A 17,555-nucleotide genomic window follows, 5' to 3' on the forward strand; every position below is an offset into this window, starting at 1 on the left:
CCTCAGCACCAACATGTTGTTCTCGGGGACTTCAGCAGAAAAGACCTTAGCCATGAGCTGCCAAAATACAGACAGCCAATGTGTCATGTACGTCCAGTAAAAGTGATGGTTTTTGCTACTGACAGACTGATTGCTGTTATAAATGTCTGACAACATTATGGAAAGAGTCTCGCTCAAGGACAAGTCTCGTTCTGAAGTCCCGCGAGATGACATGTTGCCAGAAGGATGCGGTGGAAACGTGAGTGACTGCCGGGCAGAGTTTTTGTCGTGTTGAGGTCCACAGAGGAAGAAGGCTGTAAAGAGCAGGACCTGTGGCTACCCGGTATTCGCATATACATCACTTATAATAACAAGCACAGTCTGTCTTAGCCCACGTTCAGAACTAAAAGGCAGGATATGTCCACTTTTAGTGGACGGTAGTTACATTGACACCGCTCACTTTCCCTCACAGCTCGTTTCGCATCCACCAGTTACAGCGTTCTCCTTCAACACTAATAATTGTTTTCCCCATTCGTCAGTTCGACACAAAAACCTGACAAAAAAGGGTCCAGGTTGGAAAAGACAAAAGTTACCACAACTGCTCAGTGTTGTGTTCATCTGTACCTGAGCTGATGTCCATGGACTCCACTTTACCCACAGTGGTCAACTCATCAAAATGGTCTGGATGAAGGGGGGTGGTGCAGTTCTCTGACCTCTGCAGTGCAGCGCAGTCCTGGACCGGAACCTGGAGGGGACGGCCGTGGACGTCCACGCATGAGAGGGCGATGCAGGCGATACCTGAAAGAGCAGAGGTGTTTGTTCAAACAACCAAACAAACTAGTAATGAGCCTTAAAAACCGGAAGCTAGTCGGCTCCCAACACCTGCAGAGTCAAATGATTTGCTTTTGTTCAGTTAACCAGAGAGCCTTGACAGGGAAGCAATTTTCATTTAGCCTCGGGGTCATCTGTAGAACAGAAAAATATCATATTTTGTTTTAATTGCCATGATGTCTGTCACCTTATCCTTTGTTTTGTCACAGCAGCATATGGTAAATATGAGCACGGTAAAAGTGAAAATGGAAGTTTTAATATCCATTTCCTTTTGATGCTTCAGTTCCTCATCACTTAAGGTAGTTGCCCTGTAACTCTGCTTGTGTGAGTCAGTATTGCTGTATGTGTGGATGTGGTCCTGGGTATTTTTGCATACAATGTCAGCTGTACCATGCATGGAGCCGGTGGATGTCTTGGACAGGAGATGCGATGCATTTCAGAAACATGCCACAAAATAGTTTAACCATTTTTTCACCAATGAGAGGTGCTATAAACAACAAAATGACCACATCATATATCCATTCACAATGCTTTATGCCAAAAACACAGCAGAGCAGCAGCGAAGCGGTCATGTGATGTCCATGGAAAGCTGCGTTTATGCGGCCAAACTTAAGTTGGAGATAGTTTAACTAACAGTGAAGTGCGGCCATAAAGTGCCCTCAGCCAATCAGTACACTCCAATGACCTATGAAACACATGAACATGCATACCAGCTGCAGAGGTTCGCAGAGTAGAGGAGTGTCTCTCATTTGTTCCCAAAGACACCATTTTCTTCCTATAAATATTAACAAAAAATAAAATGTGCACTAAATGTCAAAATCAGGTTGACATGATTTTTAACTAAAGACATGACTAGCCGTGATCAACCTTGAGAGTCTGTATGTAAGTCACCCCGGCAAAATGTGATCTGGAGACACCGCCTGTAGCAGGAAGTTTATCGGTCTGTCCTCGTGCAGGATGCAGTCATGTTTGGAGTTGAGCTCAAAATGAAGGCCGAGTTTGTAGATGGGTGTGGTCCATTGTGCATTTGACCTACCACCACTACTACACTGTAGGTTACAACCACGTTCTGCTTCTCAGAGCTCAGATTCATTCAACTATTTGATCTTATTGCATCCATATAATTTCGGAGACAGATACCCTTCCACACTTCCTACCCCCCTACTTCCAGCCCCCCTGCTCGGACCAAACCCATCTACGAGCTCGGGCTTTCATTTTAATCTCAACTACACACTTGTAAAGTTTTGTGACTGCGTCTTAGACAGACGGACAAACAGACATATAACCTGTAAAAGTACTCAGACCTCCTCCTCTGTGGTACTTCCTGCTACAGAACGGGTCTCCAGGACCACATCTTATCCCAATGACTCACACGGTAAGAAAACAACACCAGCGTGGCTGTCGCAGCGGGTAATTAGCTGATAGGAAGACGTAATCGTTATTTCACATGCTGGGCAGGGATCAGGTACCTTCATATGACTTGAGCACTTTGTTTCGCAGCTGCTTAAACAAATGAGACTGAGTCAGAGCTCCTCCGCACAGCAATTAAAAGGTAGTTAGACAGCTAAGTGGGATGAGTGCAGGAGCCCTCTGTGTTTAGGAGTTGACAGGCACAGAGAAGTCATTTTAAAGAGAGACTTAAAGGTGAGGATCCCCAGAGAGGTCACAGGACTCTGCAGTCAGAAACTAAACTGTATTTTAACCCTTATGAACACCAAGCATTTTACCCTCTGTGGCCTCGTTTTTCACTGCAATACACAAGTCCTGCACCTCTATGGAAACAGCACAACCGTGGCTAGAAGTAAAGAGAAATCAAAAATGTCTGTTGTGCAGCATAACACAGTTATAATGCCAGAAATCATAAAAAATGTCTTAATATAATTTATCTTACAAAAATTGGAAAACACTGGAATCTATATAAACAACATTTCTCCAAGTGTTAGTGATGTTCTATGTGCTATATTAACTGAACTATTTACATGTTTACAACCTGTCCTCTCTTCATTGCTCTGTGTTCAGCAGCCTGCAGTTCAGTTGGAGTTTCACAGATCTTTTGTCAGGTGACTGACAATCATGTTTCTTAGTTGCTCTGAGGAGTTCAGAAATTAATGTTTTTTTGGTTACTTCAAACTGTTTATTTGTGGCAAGATTTTAAATGAGACCTGTAGAATAAAATGTTTTTGATGAAATATCACAATTTGAAGCCATGTTTTTTGTTGCTTTTGTCTGACGGTTCAAGGACCGTCGAGATGATGTTTTTTAGAGCTTCTGGCTAGGGTAAAAGGTGTACTATTGGCGATTGTTTGAAGAAAATAGCTGAATACCATAACAGGAACATTCCCATTCGACAAAGTCAGACGCATGACTGGACTGGATGAGTCCACTCCTCTGCCTAATACACATTAACGGCACAGAGTAAACAACAGTGTGATTATATACACTTTCGTTGCTTGTGCCTAATGAAACAAAGCTAATTCAGCCGGCCCACCCAGGATAGCGTGTTTCGCAAATGAAAAATGTAGCGCCGTGATTATGAGCTAAATGTTAAGTTGAAATGGCAATGAGCGGTAGCAGATTAGTAATTATAAATGAGGGGTTTTAATTTGGTAAACTCGTCATTTACACCATTAATTAGTTGCCCTTTGGTGAGAGCTATTGAAGGATGGCGGAGCTGTGTATTCACTCTCCACAGTGACGTTTTCACAGTTTCAGCAGCAGCACTCCCCTTTCACTGACTGAAATATATGGAGAGGCAATATGACCAAACAGAGAAGTCTGCTGAACTCTTCGTCTTGATTTGCATAAAAGCAAAGCATTAGACGCGGTGCTGTTGGCAGGAAGGAACCCACACAAGGATGAATACATACTGCACTGGCCAATAACACCTATAGAGAGATGTGTTAAGTGTTCGGTTAAAGCCTACGCATGAGGTTCGGTGCGACAGAGAAAGAGGAACCCACCTTCAGAAAATAAGAAAATGATTGTGCTCAAAGAAACTAGCACTGAGATGAAGAAGTAGTTTCTGTTATGCCAGACAAGCAGAGGGAAATTTGCTCTGAATTTATGGGAGTTACACATAGGAAAGGAAACAGTCAGCATATCCTATGATATACTGCCTCCAAACTAGCAGTCTAACTATAGGAGAGAGAGTCCAATGAAACACTATGTCACAGCAACGTTTCCAATAAATAGTTTGCTCTATATCTATAGGCATTAGGGACCATAGGAACTTTGTCATTGTTCAAAGGTACACCATTTTTATTGTGTACGCACCGCAAGAACTAACGTAGTTCTCGGAATGCCATTTTGAGGGACTTTTTAGCTCCTATTCTAGAGCAGGTAATCTCCCAGCCCAAGAGGAACTGGGAGTGATGTAGGTGAACGGTGATTGGTCGAACACATGACATGAGCCAATGCAGCCCTGGCAACTGGCATTTTTAAAACCTGGTAGAATGTAAACAACACGCAGCACAGAATACAGACAAATTGAAGAAAACACAGACAAACAGACCGACAGTAAAGTCCGGAAGTTAACTCGTTCATAAGCACACACCCACTCGAATGACCATAGAACGAGTTAGGGCTAAGCCAGCAACTTTAGCACAAAGGCTAACCCTGAAGCACAAAGGCTAACCCTGAGGTAGATGAGGAAAATGTATCAGTCCAAAGAAGTTCTATGGATAACAAGACTAAAGAAAAGAAAGAGAACTTATCTAGGTACAACCAATACTTTAACTAAGTACAAAACAGTGGAGAACACTTGCTTGGAAAGAAGGGGCCATTCAGAAGGAGCTGGAGTCAGCATTTGAAAAAAACAAAGGGTGGAGAACAAAATATTCAGCATCTGGCAGAAAACAAAACTGTGCAGGGAAAAATGAAACAGATGATGAACAATAACAATTATAGAAACACAGGTGTTCCAAACCAAAAAGCTTTCGGGCTTTGGGCAGCTTGTGTTGGTCTTATGGTTATGTCTGTTTGCTTTTTACATAGTATGTCCTTTAGTGCTGCCTTCGCCATGTCGTTGTTTTTTGCAACCGATGAACGGAAGCTACCATATTTGGAATGCAGAGGAGACATCGAAGGGGGGGGCAGAGCGCGAGAGAGAGAGATGGGGGAATGTGATTACCTTTGCCTCCTGTCCCCTGGCCTCCAGGTTTATTGTAGAGGTAGATATCACCGTCAGCCAAGTCACTGCTCAAATGAAAGTAGTGCTACAGAAAGACCAGGAGAGCAAATCAGCCCTGGAAGCTCAAACCACACAAGTCAGCATTTATTTCATACATCACAATGAGACTTGTCAAAAATGATTTTAGTCTCTGCCACAGTTTTGCAGAGCTGGGAGCCTCCCATATCTAGGATTTATTCATTCTTAATCCAGATCACTTTAAACAGAGCTGTTTGTAGTGCCCTTGCATATGTCAAACAGTCATCTATCAGTGCAGGGAGGCATTTTTGATTTGCAAGCAGCAATTACTTATTTTTACAAGTCAACAACTCATTCAAAGGAGTTGGGTTTCTACTTTTGTAACCCTGCTCCACTAAAGAGACATGGTTTGGTATATAAAACAAACAGTTACAACACAGAATAGTACAAATGTGGAATATTGTTTGCAAGTGAAAAAGCTAGCTAGCTCACTGTTAGTGAGAAAGCTAGCTAGCTCACTTGCTACTCAGCAAGCCAGCTAGCTTGGATTGCTACTGTGAGTGTTTAGGGCTGCTGCTAACAATTATTTACGTTGACAATTATACCGTTGAGTATTTTCTTGATTAATTGAAAAGTTGCTTGTCTATAAAATGGTGAAAGAGATTCAGTTTACTGTCACAGAGGAGTAAAGACACCGGAATATATTCACATAAGAAATGAGAATTTTGACTTCAATTTTTCTTAAAGATGACTCAAACCCATTTTGTTGAAGCTCTACTACTGTTAGCATGTTGGCTGGCTAATGTGTAAATAATTTGCTCTTCACCTTCGGTAGTTCAATAACTATCTCTACGAGTAGTGACTCATTCACCAAGCTTTTAGCGCCACGAATTTTGCGAGTGTATAAATAATCTTACCTCTCTATGACTTCCTGCTGTGAACAGGTCTCTACACAGATAAAACAACAATTTATGACCTACTTGCATATTTTTTTTATTATTTCCAATATGGTGAAAAAAAGATAGCTTTAAAGGATAATTCTGATCCATGCCTTGAAGAATTTTATTTTTTTAACAAGCCAAAATTTTAGTCAAACCCACACTGTTCACATCGATCCCAGTTTACAGAGACACTTCCTGTTTCAACTTTGACCTGCTGTATTTGTGCATGCACAGCTCTCCTGTGCAGGGAGGGCTTATTAGCATCAAATTGCGTGAGTTCACTGTCTATTTGACCTTAAAATAAAGTAATTTAGACAATTTGGCTGTTGCTGTATTTTTTTTCCTTCCAATTATCTGACTTCTTGTGTTTCTTGCCCCGTCAGACTTTGCTGTAGCGATGTTGCTGAACATGTTCCCGGATGTCAGCAATTACCTTGCTTTTGCATCAGAAAGCCCTCTGAGCCGACAGAAATGACTACAGCATATGACCTGAGTTGTAATGAAGCAGAACCTTCCTTTAAAGGTCGACCATCAGATTCTGGCCTTTGTCTGTAACTCAAAGAAAGGTTTGATATCCATCATTGTTGTTATTTTTCTAGGCACTCTAGGCCAAATAGAAAGAGGCAAGAAAGACACACTTTTCATCATCATTGGGGAAATTCAACTTTTACAGTATTGTTAAGCCAGAAACAAGCACACACAGGACCTATAGACATGGAGAGATGTTAGAGCGAAGGGGCTGCCACAAGGGTTTGATGCCCTGCTCAACAGTTAAGAACATTAACATTGCATATTACCATATTAGGTTGATAACACTAAGCTGGTCTGGGTCGTACCTTGAAGTGGTGTGCCGTGTTGCTGTCGGTGTACTTTGGTACATGCAGGAAGATGAGGAGGTTCTGCCTGAGGTAGTGAGCCACAGCGGGCAGCCAGGGGAGGCAGTACCGGGGGAGGCCGAAGGTCATCACCTCAGTGGCTGGAGATCCTGATGGCTGGATGAACTGAGCAGACAACAGTGTGAAGGCTTTCATCCAAAGAAATTGTGCTCTCTGGTTGCTCCAGTGGGAATAAAAAAAAATAATTCTGGGAATGTACACAGAACTACAGGGCAGCCAGAAACAACAAAAAGTTAAGTTTAATTTTGTCGACGAGCAATTTACCTCCACGTCGGCCGGTGTCAGCTTGCAGTTTCTGACGAGCATGACAGTGATAATATCCAACGTGGTCTCATCCAGGCGCTTACGCAGCACCTTGACCAGCTCGTCTGTGATCTCTGGACCTGAGCAAAAAAGTGGATAATGCATTACACTGCATTTCAGCGATTAAAGGTCTTAGCATGTTTCAAACCAAGTTGTTGAACCATCTAAAAGCATCTAACGCACCCTTACTCAGGGGCACAATCAGGACAGACAGTCCAACAGTCATGCCCACTTTACAAAGTGGCTGGCCAGGTGTGCAAAGGAGTGAAATGATAGACGATATGGAATGCGGTCGCATCATAACAGGTGGTCTGTATTCAAGGATGGTGCAATAGAAAAGCTAAGGAAAAAAATGTTGCTGCACACTGGCACCGAGGCCAAAGTTGAGTATGTAGGTCAAGATGAGTCCATACACAGTCTGGTCAAAGTACATAATTCATGAAAAACTCAGGGTCCATTTCCTACTAGTGTATGGAGTCTTCATCAGCAGAGTTTGCCCCTTTATGGAGATAGCTCAGTTGTCATCACACGACTTAAAAAGGCAAGTTTGGTAATGTTGAAATTTAAAAAAAAATATCCAACCTAAAAACCCAGCCCAGTGTAGCCAACTCTTTTCAAATGAAAATAGCTAGTAGCACTAGCTCCAAAAGCTAGAAATCTAGCAAGAAAGTTGCCAAGTCAGCAACACTGACAGCCCGTCCCTTCACACCCCCTCCAAAGCCACTCCCCCAAAATGATCATTCTGAACATAAACAATGAACACTACTATTGTTTGTTCTCACAGCTGTTAAGATAGCAGCTTGTGGAAGACAGGCAGGTAGACAGGCAGGTAGTCAGCAGGTAGTTGGACGGGTCTTTTACAGTCCTGACAGCCAGATACTGGCTTTTTATCTTTTTATTATTTTCTCAGAGCATTTGATTCATTGATTGCTGTCAGGATGTCATAAGATGTTCAGCAAAAATATCAAAAACGTTGTCAAAGAAGATTACCAACCCTGCCTTTAAATATGACGACTAAGCTATGTCCTTTCAAACATCCACTGAGAAAGCTCTGGAAAAAGCTCAGAGCTTCATTCAAGGACAAGAATGAACGTTCCTGCTCAATTATGAAAAACTTGATGTTGGGCAGTATTTAATTGATCAACACTTCAGAGGGTTGAAATATCAAGTGCTGCGTAATAAGCATCAATATTTTCTTCTGCTAACAGAAGAGATCTTAACGGGTATTTTACAAAAACACACACGTTCACGCGTCAAGGAGGGAGTCAACACAGCTATGCAGTGATGTTGCAAAAGGAAGAGTTCAAAGTACAGTGAGTGGAGGGAGCAGACGAGGATTTTAATGAGTTGTGTTTTTCCAGAAGCCGCTGGTGTAATCCCGTGTCTGAAACAGGGAGATGTTCCCAGTACAACAGTGCCATCAAGGCATCAGCGGGAGGAACAGCAGCCTGCTCCAGTCTATCTGTACAAAAGGGCTACCCAACTTAGTTTGGATTTTATATAAGGAGCCCAGCAACATAAGGCAATACAGTGTCCAATCATATCACTTAATTGAAACTACACATATTTAATAAGGCAGCTTGGGGGCTTGACTCAGGGTGCTTTAGTTCGGCTAAAATAAAGTCTGTTTGCCCGGTTAGTCAGTTCATTTGGACTGAAAGCTGTCAGTAGAACCCTGGTACAGACATAAAAGGTGGGTCTGAGTCCGCCTTCAAGTGGACTCTTTTGCTGTTCGTTTGTGTTGTGAAAGCAAACGGGCCAACCAAAGGATTTTATGATAGCAGACGTGATTTTAACATGATTCCAAAAGATCAAAAACTACTAATAAATCCATCTGCTGATCATGAAGTCTCTCCAGGAAGTGATCTCATTGATCTGGATAAGGCCATGTATAGAAATCACCACACAGTGTTTTTCCTGATCAATAGGTCAAAAGCTGTTAAAACTGCTGTGTTTGTATCTGACTGTGTACTTCATTAAGTACATAGTTCATTAACTCCATTAAAAAGTGTATGATAGCGTGATACGCCTAATGCCAAGTTAATGCGCTCCCAGACATTCGCATCTAATAATACTTATGATTATAATCATATATTTAGGGCCCGAGCCACCGACAACGTCGGTCCAGCGAAGGCCCTATTGTTATTGTAGGCGTCCGCGTTTTTCTGCGCAGGAAGGGGCTTTTTGGAGATACTTGCCATGCATGAAAACTCACTAAATTTTGCAGACTTGTCAGGTCTGGCGAAAATAGAGGTGTGATATAGGTGTCATATTTGTGTGTTAAAAAATGGCTCTCTAGCGCCCCCTATAAGGCGGATTTGCGGCGCCTCTCGGCCAGTACGTCCGATTTACTTGAAATTCAACACACATGTCCAATCATGCTAGATCTACAAAAAAGCCAATCAGACCCCTAAGCTCCGCCTACTTAGATTTTCCGCCATCTTGAATTTAGTGAAAAACACATTTTTGTGAACTTCTCCTACACGCTGGCTCCAATTGCTATCAAATGTGCTGTGGATCATTATTGGATGTAGATTACTCAGCTTTATCAAAAGCTTTTTGATATCTCTTTGCGTTGAAAAGATATGGACCAATGAACTTCCTAGGGGCATGGCTTAATATCAATACACATAACTTCTCAACCATTTGTCGAAAATTCACGAAACTTTCAGCATATGTGCACATCGCATCCCGTAACATACCCTAAGATTTGCATTCAACCAATAGGGGGCGCTACAGTAAACCTGCAAAGTTGTGTTTTTTGGCACATTTTCCATTTTTCAGCCTTCGTACTTTAACGAACTCCTCCTAGAGAATTTATGCGATCCACTTCAAATTTGTTCAGGATGCTCTTAACACCTTTGTGATTAAAAATTATTAAAAGCTAGAGTTTTCGTCGAAGAACCTTGACGTGGCATGGCGGACATTTTGCATCATTTTTATGAAAAATCAAGTTGTTATAACTCCAAGGTACATTATCCAATCCTTACAAAACTGCTTGTGCATGATGCCATTCAAGCCTAAATATAGATCAATTGAAAGAAATTAAATAACTCATAGCGCCACCTACTGGCAAAAGCAAATGTCATATTTTATACTTTTATTTACTCCTCCTAGCCAGTTCAAAAGAGCAGCCCCGGGGCTACGCTTGACTGACATGTATGAAACTTGGTCAGAACATGTATCACTTAGAGACCTAAAAATAAGGCTCTTGGGACCATGCTCTTAACTGTACCGGAAGTCGGCCATTTTGATTTTTATGTCATTTTTTGATCGATTTTGGCCTATTTCTAGTCGCTATACTTTAACGAACTCCTCCTAGGGACTTTGTCAGATCCACTTCAAATTTTGTCAGTACAATCTCAAGACCATTGTGATTAAAAATTATGAAAATTTTTACTTTTGACTGAACGGCTTAGCCGTAGCGGGCGGCTACTTTACGTGATTCCCCATGCAAAGAACTAATATAACTCAACTGGACTTGTTCCAAACGGTCCCAAACTTCACATGCTTGATAAGACTCATGGCCTGAGGATGTCAACAAGCTAATTTTCACTAGAACTCACAGCGTCACCTGCTGGCGAAAGATACTCTGCGTTTTCTGATAAGCACCATCCAATTTACATGACTTCTACACAATGTGGTTTACATTTGACATAGAGCAACATAATGCATGTTTGCATGTGTTCCAATAGCGCCAGGCAGCGGAAACAGGAAGTATTGGACTATTTGCAAAGCATCATTTCCAGCAGGACTAAAAACGTCTCACTCGCGGACGCGGCGTCCGACGGTCGTGGAAGTTCTCGCCCGCCCTGGCCGGAACCCGCCGGCACCCCGACACGGCGGAGGAGGCGAGGGCCCGTTCATCGCTGCTCGCAGCTTTAATCATATATTATTTCTTCAGGAGCTTTGCGATACGTTCATTTCACCATGTGGATCCTAATGATGAAGGATGCAATCACCAAAACATAAATATCACGAGTTACACGTCAGTCTGTGGAACTTCACGTTTTCTCCTCTTGGTTCATTTGTAAAAAGTCAGTGAAGGACTGGAATGACCACAGACCATAACAAGATATATTTGGAATAATTACAGCTAAAGCTGATCCTATTCACCTTTGAAACCTGTTTTTGTGGGGCCTTCATTGTGTTGTTGGCCTAATGGCCTGACAACATCCTGCAATCTTAAGAACTCCAGCCATGGCATATGATTGTGATTGGTGTTTTAATCTCTATAATTTGTGAAACAAAGCGCTTTGGAAGGCCGATGTAATCTCGGCATTTATCTCAAAACACAAGCACACCTAACTGAAATGACTCGGACAAAAATATCTAAATCTGTACTCACTTCCCTACTTTGCACTGCCGTTTATTTCCCCCCAAAAGATGTCTAGAGTAGCAGTTGATAAATGCCTCACTCACTGAGGAACCAAGTGCAGAAGAGAATGTTAGCAAAACTGTCTCCAACTCTGGCTGTTTCCACCCCTTCGTCATCGTGCCGTCGGTGCAGTGGAGCAGCATCAGTCCCCGGCTCAAACCACTGAGGAGCGCCGCTTCGGGCATGCATTTGCGTTGACTGCCATCCAGCTCCAAAATGCCTCGTCCCATAACACCACGAGCAACACGATTAGCCCAAAGGCATTTAGGGAGTTATTGAGAACTGCTTTGCCATTCATGCGCGATCCGCCCTCGCTCTTCTTACTCCCTCCTCTCTGGCCTTAGAGAGCAATGTTTGTTCACAAATTATCCACAGATGGAGGGTGACCGTATAAATACCACTGTGAAATGTCAATTTGTGAATTAATCACATGCAGAGCTACGCTAAGTATGGAAGTATTTCATCTTCATACAGCTGTATTTGATTTACAGTAAGCCACTGCCAACACCCCAATTTCTGTCTCAGTGATTTATAAGCTGAGTGATTTTCAGCCATGCAAGCGGCTGTGAGACTGTAATGTTTATTGCAAAGCAAACTGTATGATGGATACTCATGGTCCTCCTTGCACAACATACTAAGATACAAGTGGGAACAATAAGGAGGCAGATCAGATCAGGGGAATTCACAATGACATTGTTAGCTTGCTAATGTTTAGTATAGTGACGTTTACCATGGGTTTCTCTTCAGATACAATATTCCCCAAATTGACCTTTGGCAAAGCAACTTATAATACTGATCAGTTGTCAAATATATAATAACAAATCTTCGGTATTTCAGACTGACAATACTCAGGTAAGCAACATTTACCTTTAAGTTGCTCAATTAAAAATTCTGAAAATCAACAAAAGACACTGGTGTCTAAAAGCCGTATTGACAGGAAAGACGCAGAGGAGAAAAGGACGACATCAGCTGGGACAGTGCAGGTGGGGCATCAAGGTCATTGTGGCTGCATACAATTTTCAGAGGCCAGGGTTTCCACTAAAGGTCATAATCCTAAAGCACAAGTTTGGCTGCTATGTCAATGACACTGAACTCTATAGTTGATGGTCTTGATTATCTGAGAACAAAACTGTTTTAGGATTTTCCTCTCTCCTCACGATACAGCCAAGCTTCTGTCTGCTTGTATTACTGCAGAATGCTGCTGCCAGAGTTTTACCTGGAGCAAAGAAAATCATTATATTACTACTGTTCGAAAGTCACTTCAGTGGCTGCCAGTTAGTCTTAAGATAGATTTGAAGATCTCTGTACTTGCTATAAATATATGAATGGCTTTCCCCAGTAGACGAAAATGTAACATCAAATAGTTTTTGTTTCATTTTACCATGACATTGTCTTTGTGTATTCTGAATTAAGTGCCTAATGTGCTGCGTTACATCAACCTCTCCTTTAATTTAGCTTTTAAATTGATTATGACAGGAACTCAGCTGGTTCCAAATTCCTAGCCAGTCCCCATTTAGTTTGTCTGTCATCACAGCAAAATAAAATACACGGATGTGTAAGTTGTTTTATCCAGGAAACCCACTGACCTCACTTAACCTTTTGGCCTTGTGAACCAGATGTGCACTAGCTGATGTTGATCCCCTTTGCGGAGACAAATGTGTAGAAAAACCATGCTCTTGAGTTCCAGAGCAAAAAGTAGCAGAAACCACTCACTACATGAAATGCTCAACCATAATCATCTATTTTCTTCTGACGCCTAAGTAAAGACTCTCTTCTTAAATTTCTTTTACACAGACTGGATGCCAGTACAAATCTCAGCTCTACCTTGGATTTGTTATTGCCACTGCACCATTTTATCATGAATAACTTTTGCTAATATTAGAAATGTAAATCACTATCAGCTGTTGACATTTCCCAGCTCTTACCTGCGTTTCCCACTCCATGCACCTGCAGCAGGATGTGTTTGTCTACTTGTCCAACTGGCCGCGAGCCGTCCAGAGAAGACCTGGAGCCCTGAGGACAGAGACACCGATGATGTCAACGGTGTGGCACCAGCATTCTGACAACAGCACTAACCCGGATCATTGACATTGATTACAAGGACTGACCTTTGACAAACAGCTTTCAGTTAGTTCCTTTCAGTGTAGCTTTGCCTCTGTGCAGGGACTTGGCATCCTCATGTCACCCACAAATGTGATCATACATTCTAGCCAATCCTGCCCTACTCTTGGTTCTTCACTAATGAATTGTCGGAGATAAGAACATTAGGTAAACATCCTAAGTTTCTGTACCCTTTAGAATTGACTTAATAATATCTGTTTGACAAAAAGGTCTGGGAAATCCAATTCTAAAGGCCTGCAAATATGGTGGGAGGATGTTGATAATTACATCTGTAACTCTACAAGTGGCTTCTTGTTGGGTTGAACTTAGCAAAGTTGCTCTGTAGTGTTTTCAGTTCCAGTTGTTGGGGGCTCATCCCAATAATCTCTAATGTACAGTCTATGGCTGTGATTCCTCTGATACCTTTCCACTGTCAATGTTTGGGTGTTGCTATAGCTACCCACAACACAAAGCTTTGTTGTCCAAGTCAAGTCTCAAGTCATTAAAAACAAAGTCATTAAAGACAAGTCATAGTCAAGTCTCAAGTCATTAAAGGCAAGTCATAATCAAGTCTCAAGTCATTAAAGGCAAGTCATAGTCAAGTCTCAAGTCATTAAAGGCAAGTCATAGTCAAGTCTCTGGTCATTAAAGGCAAGTCATAGTCAAGTCTCAAGTCATTAAAAACAAAGTCATTAAAGGCAAGTCATAGTCAAGTCTCAAGTCATTAAAAACAAAGTCATTAAAGGCAAGTCATAGTCAAGTCTCAAGTCATTAAAGGCAAGTCATAGTCAAGTCTCAAGTCATTAAAAACAAAGGCATTAAAGGCAAGTCATAGTCAAGTCTCAAGTCATTAAAAACAAAGTCATTAAAGGCAAGTCATAGTCAAGTCTCAAGTCATTAAAGGCAAGTCATAGTCAAGTCTCAAGTCATTAAAGACAAGTCATAGTCAAGTCTCAAGTCATTAAAGGCAAGTCATAGTCAAGTCTCAAGTCATTAAATACAAGTCATAGTCAAGTCCCAAGTCATTAAAGACAAGTCATAGTCAAGTCTCAAGTCATTAAAAACAAAGTCATTAAAGACAAGTCATAGTCAAGTCTCAAGTCATTAAAGGCAAGTCATAGTCAAGTCATTAAAGACAAGTCATAGTCAAGTCTCAAGTCATTAAAGGCAAGTCATAGTCAAGTCTCAAGTCATTAAAGACAAGTCATAGTTAATAAAAACAAAGTCATTAAAGATAAGTCATAGTCAAGTCTCAAGTCATTAAAGACAAGTCATAGTCAAGTCATTAAAGACAAGTCATAGTCAAGTCTCAAGTCATTAAAGGCAAGTCATAGTCAAGTCTCAAGTCATTAAAGACAAGTCATAGTCAAGTCCCAAGTCATTAAAGACAAGTCATAGTCAAGTCTCAAGTCATTAAAGGCAAGTCATAGTCTAGTCTCAAGTCATTAAAGACAAGTCATAGTCAAGTCATTAAAGACAAGTCATAGTCAAGTCTCAAGTCATTAAAGACAAGTCATAATCAAGTCTCAAGTCATTAAAAACAAAGTTATTAAAGACAAGTCATAGTCAAGTCTCAAGTCATTAAAAACAAAGTTATTAAAGACAAGTCATAGTCAAGTCTCAAGTAATTAAAGGCAAGTCATAATCAAGTCTCAAGTCATTAAAGGCAAGTCATAATCAAGTCTCAAGTCATTAAAAACAAAGTCATTAAAGACAAGTCATAGTCAAGTCTCAAGTCATTAAAGGCAAGTCATAATCAAGTCTCAAGTCATTAAAGGCAAGTCATAATCAAGTCTCAAGTCATTAAAGGCAAGTCATAATCAAGTCTCAAGTCATTAAAGGCAAGTCATAGTCAAGTCTCAAGTCACTAAAGACAAGTCATAGTCAAGTCTCAAGTCATTAAAGACAAGTCATAGTCAAGTCATTAAAGACAAGTCATAGTCAAGTCTCAAGTCATTAAAGGCAAGTCATAGTCAAGTCTCAAGTCACTAAAGACAAGTCATAGTCAAGTCTCTGGTCATTAAAGGCAAGTCATAGTCAAGTCTCAAGTCATTAAAAACAAAGTCATTAAAGGCAAGTCATAGTCAAGTCTCAAGTCATTAAAGGCAAGTCATAGTCAAGTCTCAAGTCATTAAAGACAAGTCATAGTCAAGTCCCAAGTCATTAAAGACAAGTCATAGTCAAGTCTCAAGTTATTAAAAACAAAGTCATTAAAGACAAGTCATAGTCAAGTCTCCAGTCATTAAAGGCAAGTCATAGTCAAGTCTCAAGTCATTAAAGGCAAGTCATAGTCAAGTCTCAAGTCATTAAAGGCAAGTCATAGTCAAGTCTCAAGTCATTAAAGGCAAGTCATAGTCAAGTCTCAAGTCATTAAAGACAAGTCATAGTCAAGTCTCAAGTCATTAAAAACAAAGTCATTAAAGACAAGTCATAGTCAAGTCTCAAGTCATTAAAGGCAAGTCATAGTCAAGTCTCAAGTCATTAAAGACAAGTCATAGTCAAGTCTCAAGTCATTAAAAACAAAGTTATTAAAGACAAGTCATAGTCAAGTCTCAAGTCATTAAAGACAAGTCATAGTCAAGTCTCAAGTCATTAAAAACAAAGTTATTAAAGACAAGTCATAGTCAAGTCTCAAGTCATTAAAGACAAGTCATAGTCAAGTCTCAAGTCATTAAAGACAAGTCATAGTCAAGTCTCAAGTCATTAAAGGCAAGTCATAGTCAAGTCTCAAGTCATTAAAAACAAAGTTATTAAAGACAAGTCATAGTCAAGTCTCAAGTCATTAAAGACAAGTCATAGTCAAGTCTCAAGTCATTAAAGACAAGTCATAGTCAAGTCTCAAGTCATTAAAAACAAAGTCATTAAAGGCAAGTCATAGTCAAGTCTCAAGTCATTAAAAACAAAGTTATTAAAGACAAGTCATAGTCAAGTCTCAAGTCATTAAAGACAAGTCATCGTCAAGTCTCAAGTCATTAAGTCAGTCAAGTCTCAAGTCATTAAAGACAAGTCATAGTCAAGTCTCAAGTCATTAAAGGCAAGTCATAGTCAAGTCTTAAGTTAATAAAAACAAAGTCATTAAAGATAAGTCATAGTCAAGTCTCAAGTCATTAAAAACAAAGTCATTAAAGACAAGTCATAGTCAAGTCTCAAGTCATTAAAGGCAAGTCATAGTCAAGTCTTAAGTTAATAAAAACAAAGTCATTAAAGATAAGTCATAGTCAAGTCTCAAGTCATTAAAAACAAAGTCATTAAAGACAAGTCAAAGTCAAGTCTCAAGTTATTTAAAACGAGTTAAAGTCAAATCACAATTCTTTGGAGACGAGTCAAAGTCAGGTTTCAACTGAATTGTTGTCCGGTTGTATTCTTGTCCCATTATATCCGAGGTCGAGTCTCCTCAGCTTTTTGTGTGCAAGTCTTAAGTCAAATAGAGCCTTCAGGCAGTCAAGTCTCAAATAAGTCATGTCTCATAGCAGACGAGTCCAAGTTAAGTCACCAGTCTTCAATTTGCAAACTGACTGGATTCCAGGCAACAGGTGTACAGCTCTGACAGGAACCAAAACCAGAGGACATGACTGTTTGTCATTGTGTGTGGTGCATTTGTTGACTTACAATGAGTTCCTCAGAAAACAAGGGCTCTTGACTCCTAGCGAGCCCAATGGAGCGAGTCATGTGGAGGTTTCCATCCACGTCGGAGTATTTCCCTGTTAGCGATGTTTCACAGAGTCTGGAAAGATAAACACAAGCCACAGGTATCTCTTAAAGGATGTCTCTGTGACAATACGCTAGTATAAGGACATTATAAGGTCCTTATGATACGTTTGGAACAATTTCATCCTCGGCCATATCTATCAAATGTCCCCCACTGACTATGCCATCCTCATACATCTCATCTTTCTTGTCCCTCCCCAGTGTTTTCTATCTTTTCTAACAGTGAGCCATTTTCAAATAATGCACTAATGTTTCCAAAAAGTGTTGGAAAG

General features: G+C 40.7%; 1 protein-coding gene across 1 annotated transcript in view; it reads right to left on the reverse strand.

Moving 5' to 3' along the window:
• The window catches only part of szt2 (SZT2 subunit of KICSTOR complex), a 108,508-nt gene that overhangs the window by 47,391 nt on the left and 43,562 nt on the right, over positions 1 to 17,555 (reverse strand). Inside the window, exons 46-51 of the mRNA XM_079158648.1 lie at positions 17,185 to 17,299; positions 13,401 to 13,488; positions 7,059 to 7,177; positions 6,735 to 6,899; positions 4,940 to 5,024; positions 604 to 777 (exon numbers count right to left, since the gene is read on the reverse strand). Coding sequence (XP_079014774.1) covers positions 604 to 777; positions 4,940 to 5,024; positions 6,735 to 6,899; positions 7,059 to 7,177; positions 13,401 to 13,488; positions 17,185 to 17,299 — 746 coding nt within the window. The remainder of the gene's footprint in view (positions 1 to 603; positions 778 to 4,939; positions 5,025 to 6,734; positions 6,900 to 7,058; positions 7,178 to 13,400; positions 13,489 to 17,184; positions 17,300 to 17,555) is intronic.

Source organism: Pholis gunnellus (assembly GCF_910591455.1).
Source record: "Pholis gunnellus genome assembly, chromosome: 4".
Taxonomy (NCBI): domain Eukaryota; kingdom Metazoa; phylum Chordata; class Actinopteri; order Perciformes; family Pholidae; genus Pholis; species Pholis gunnellus.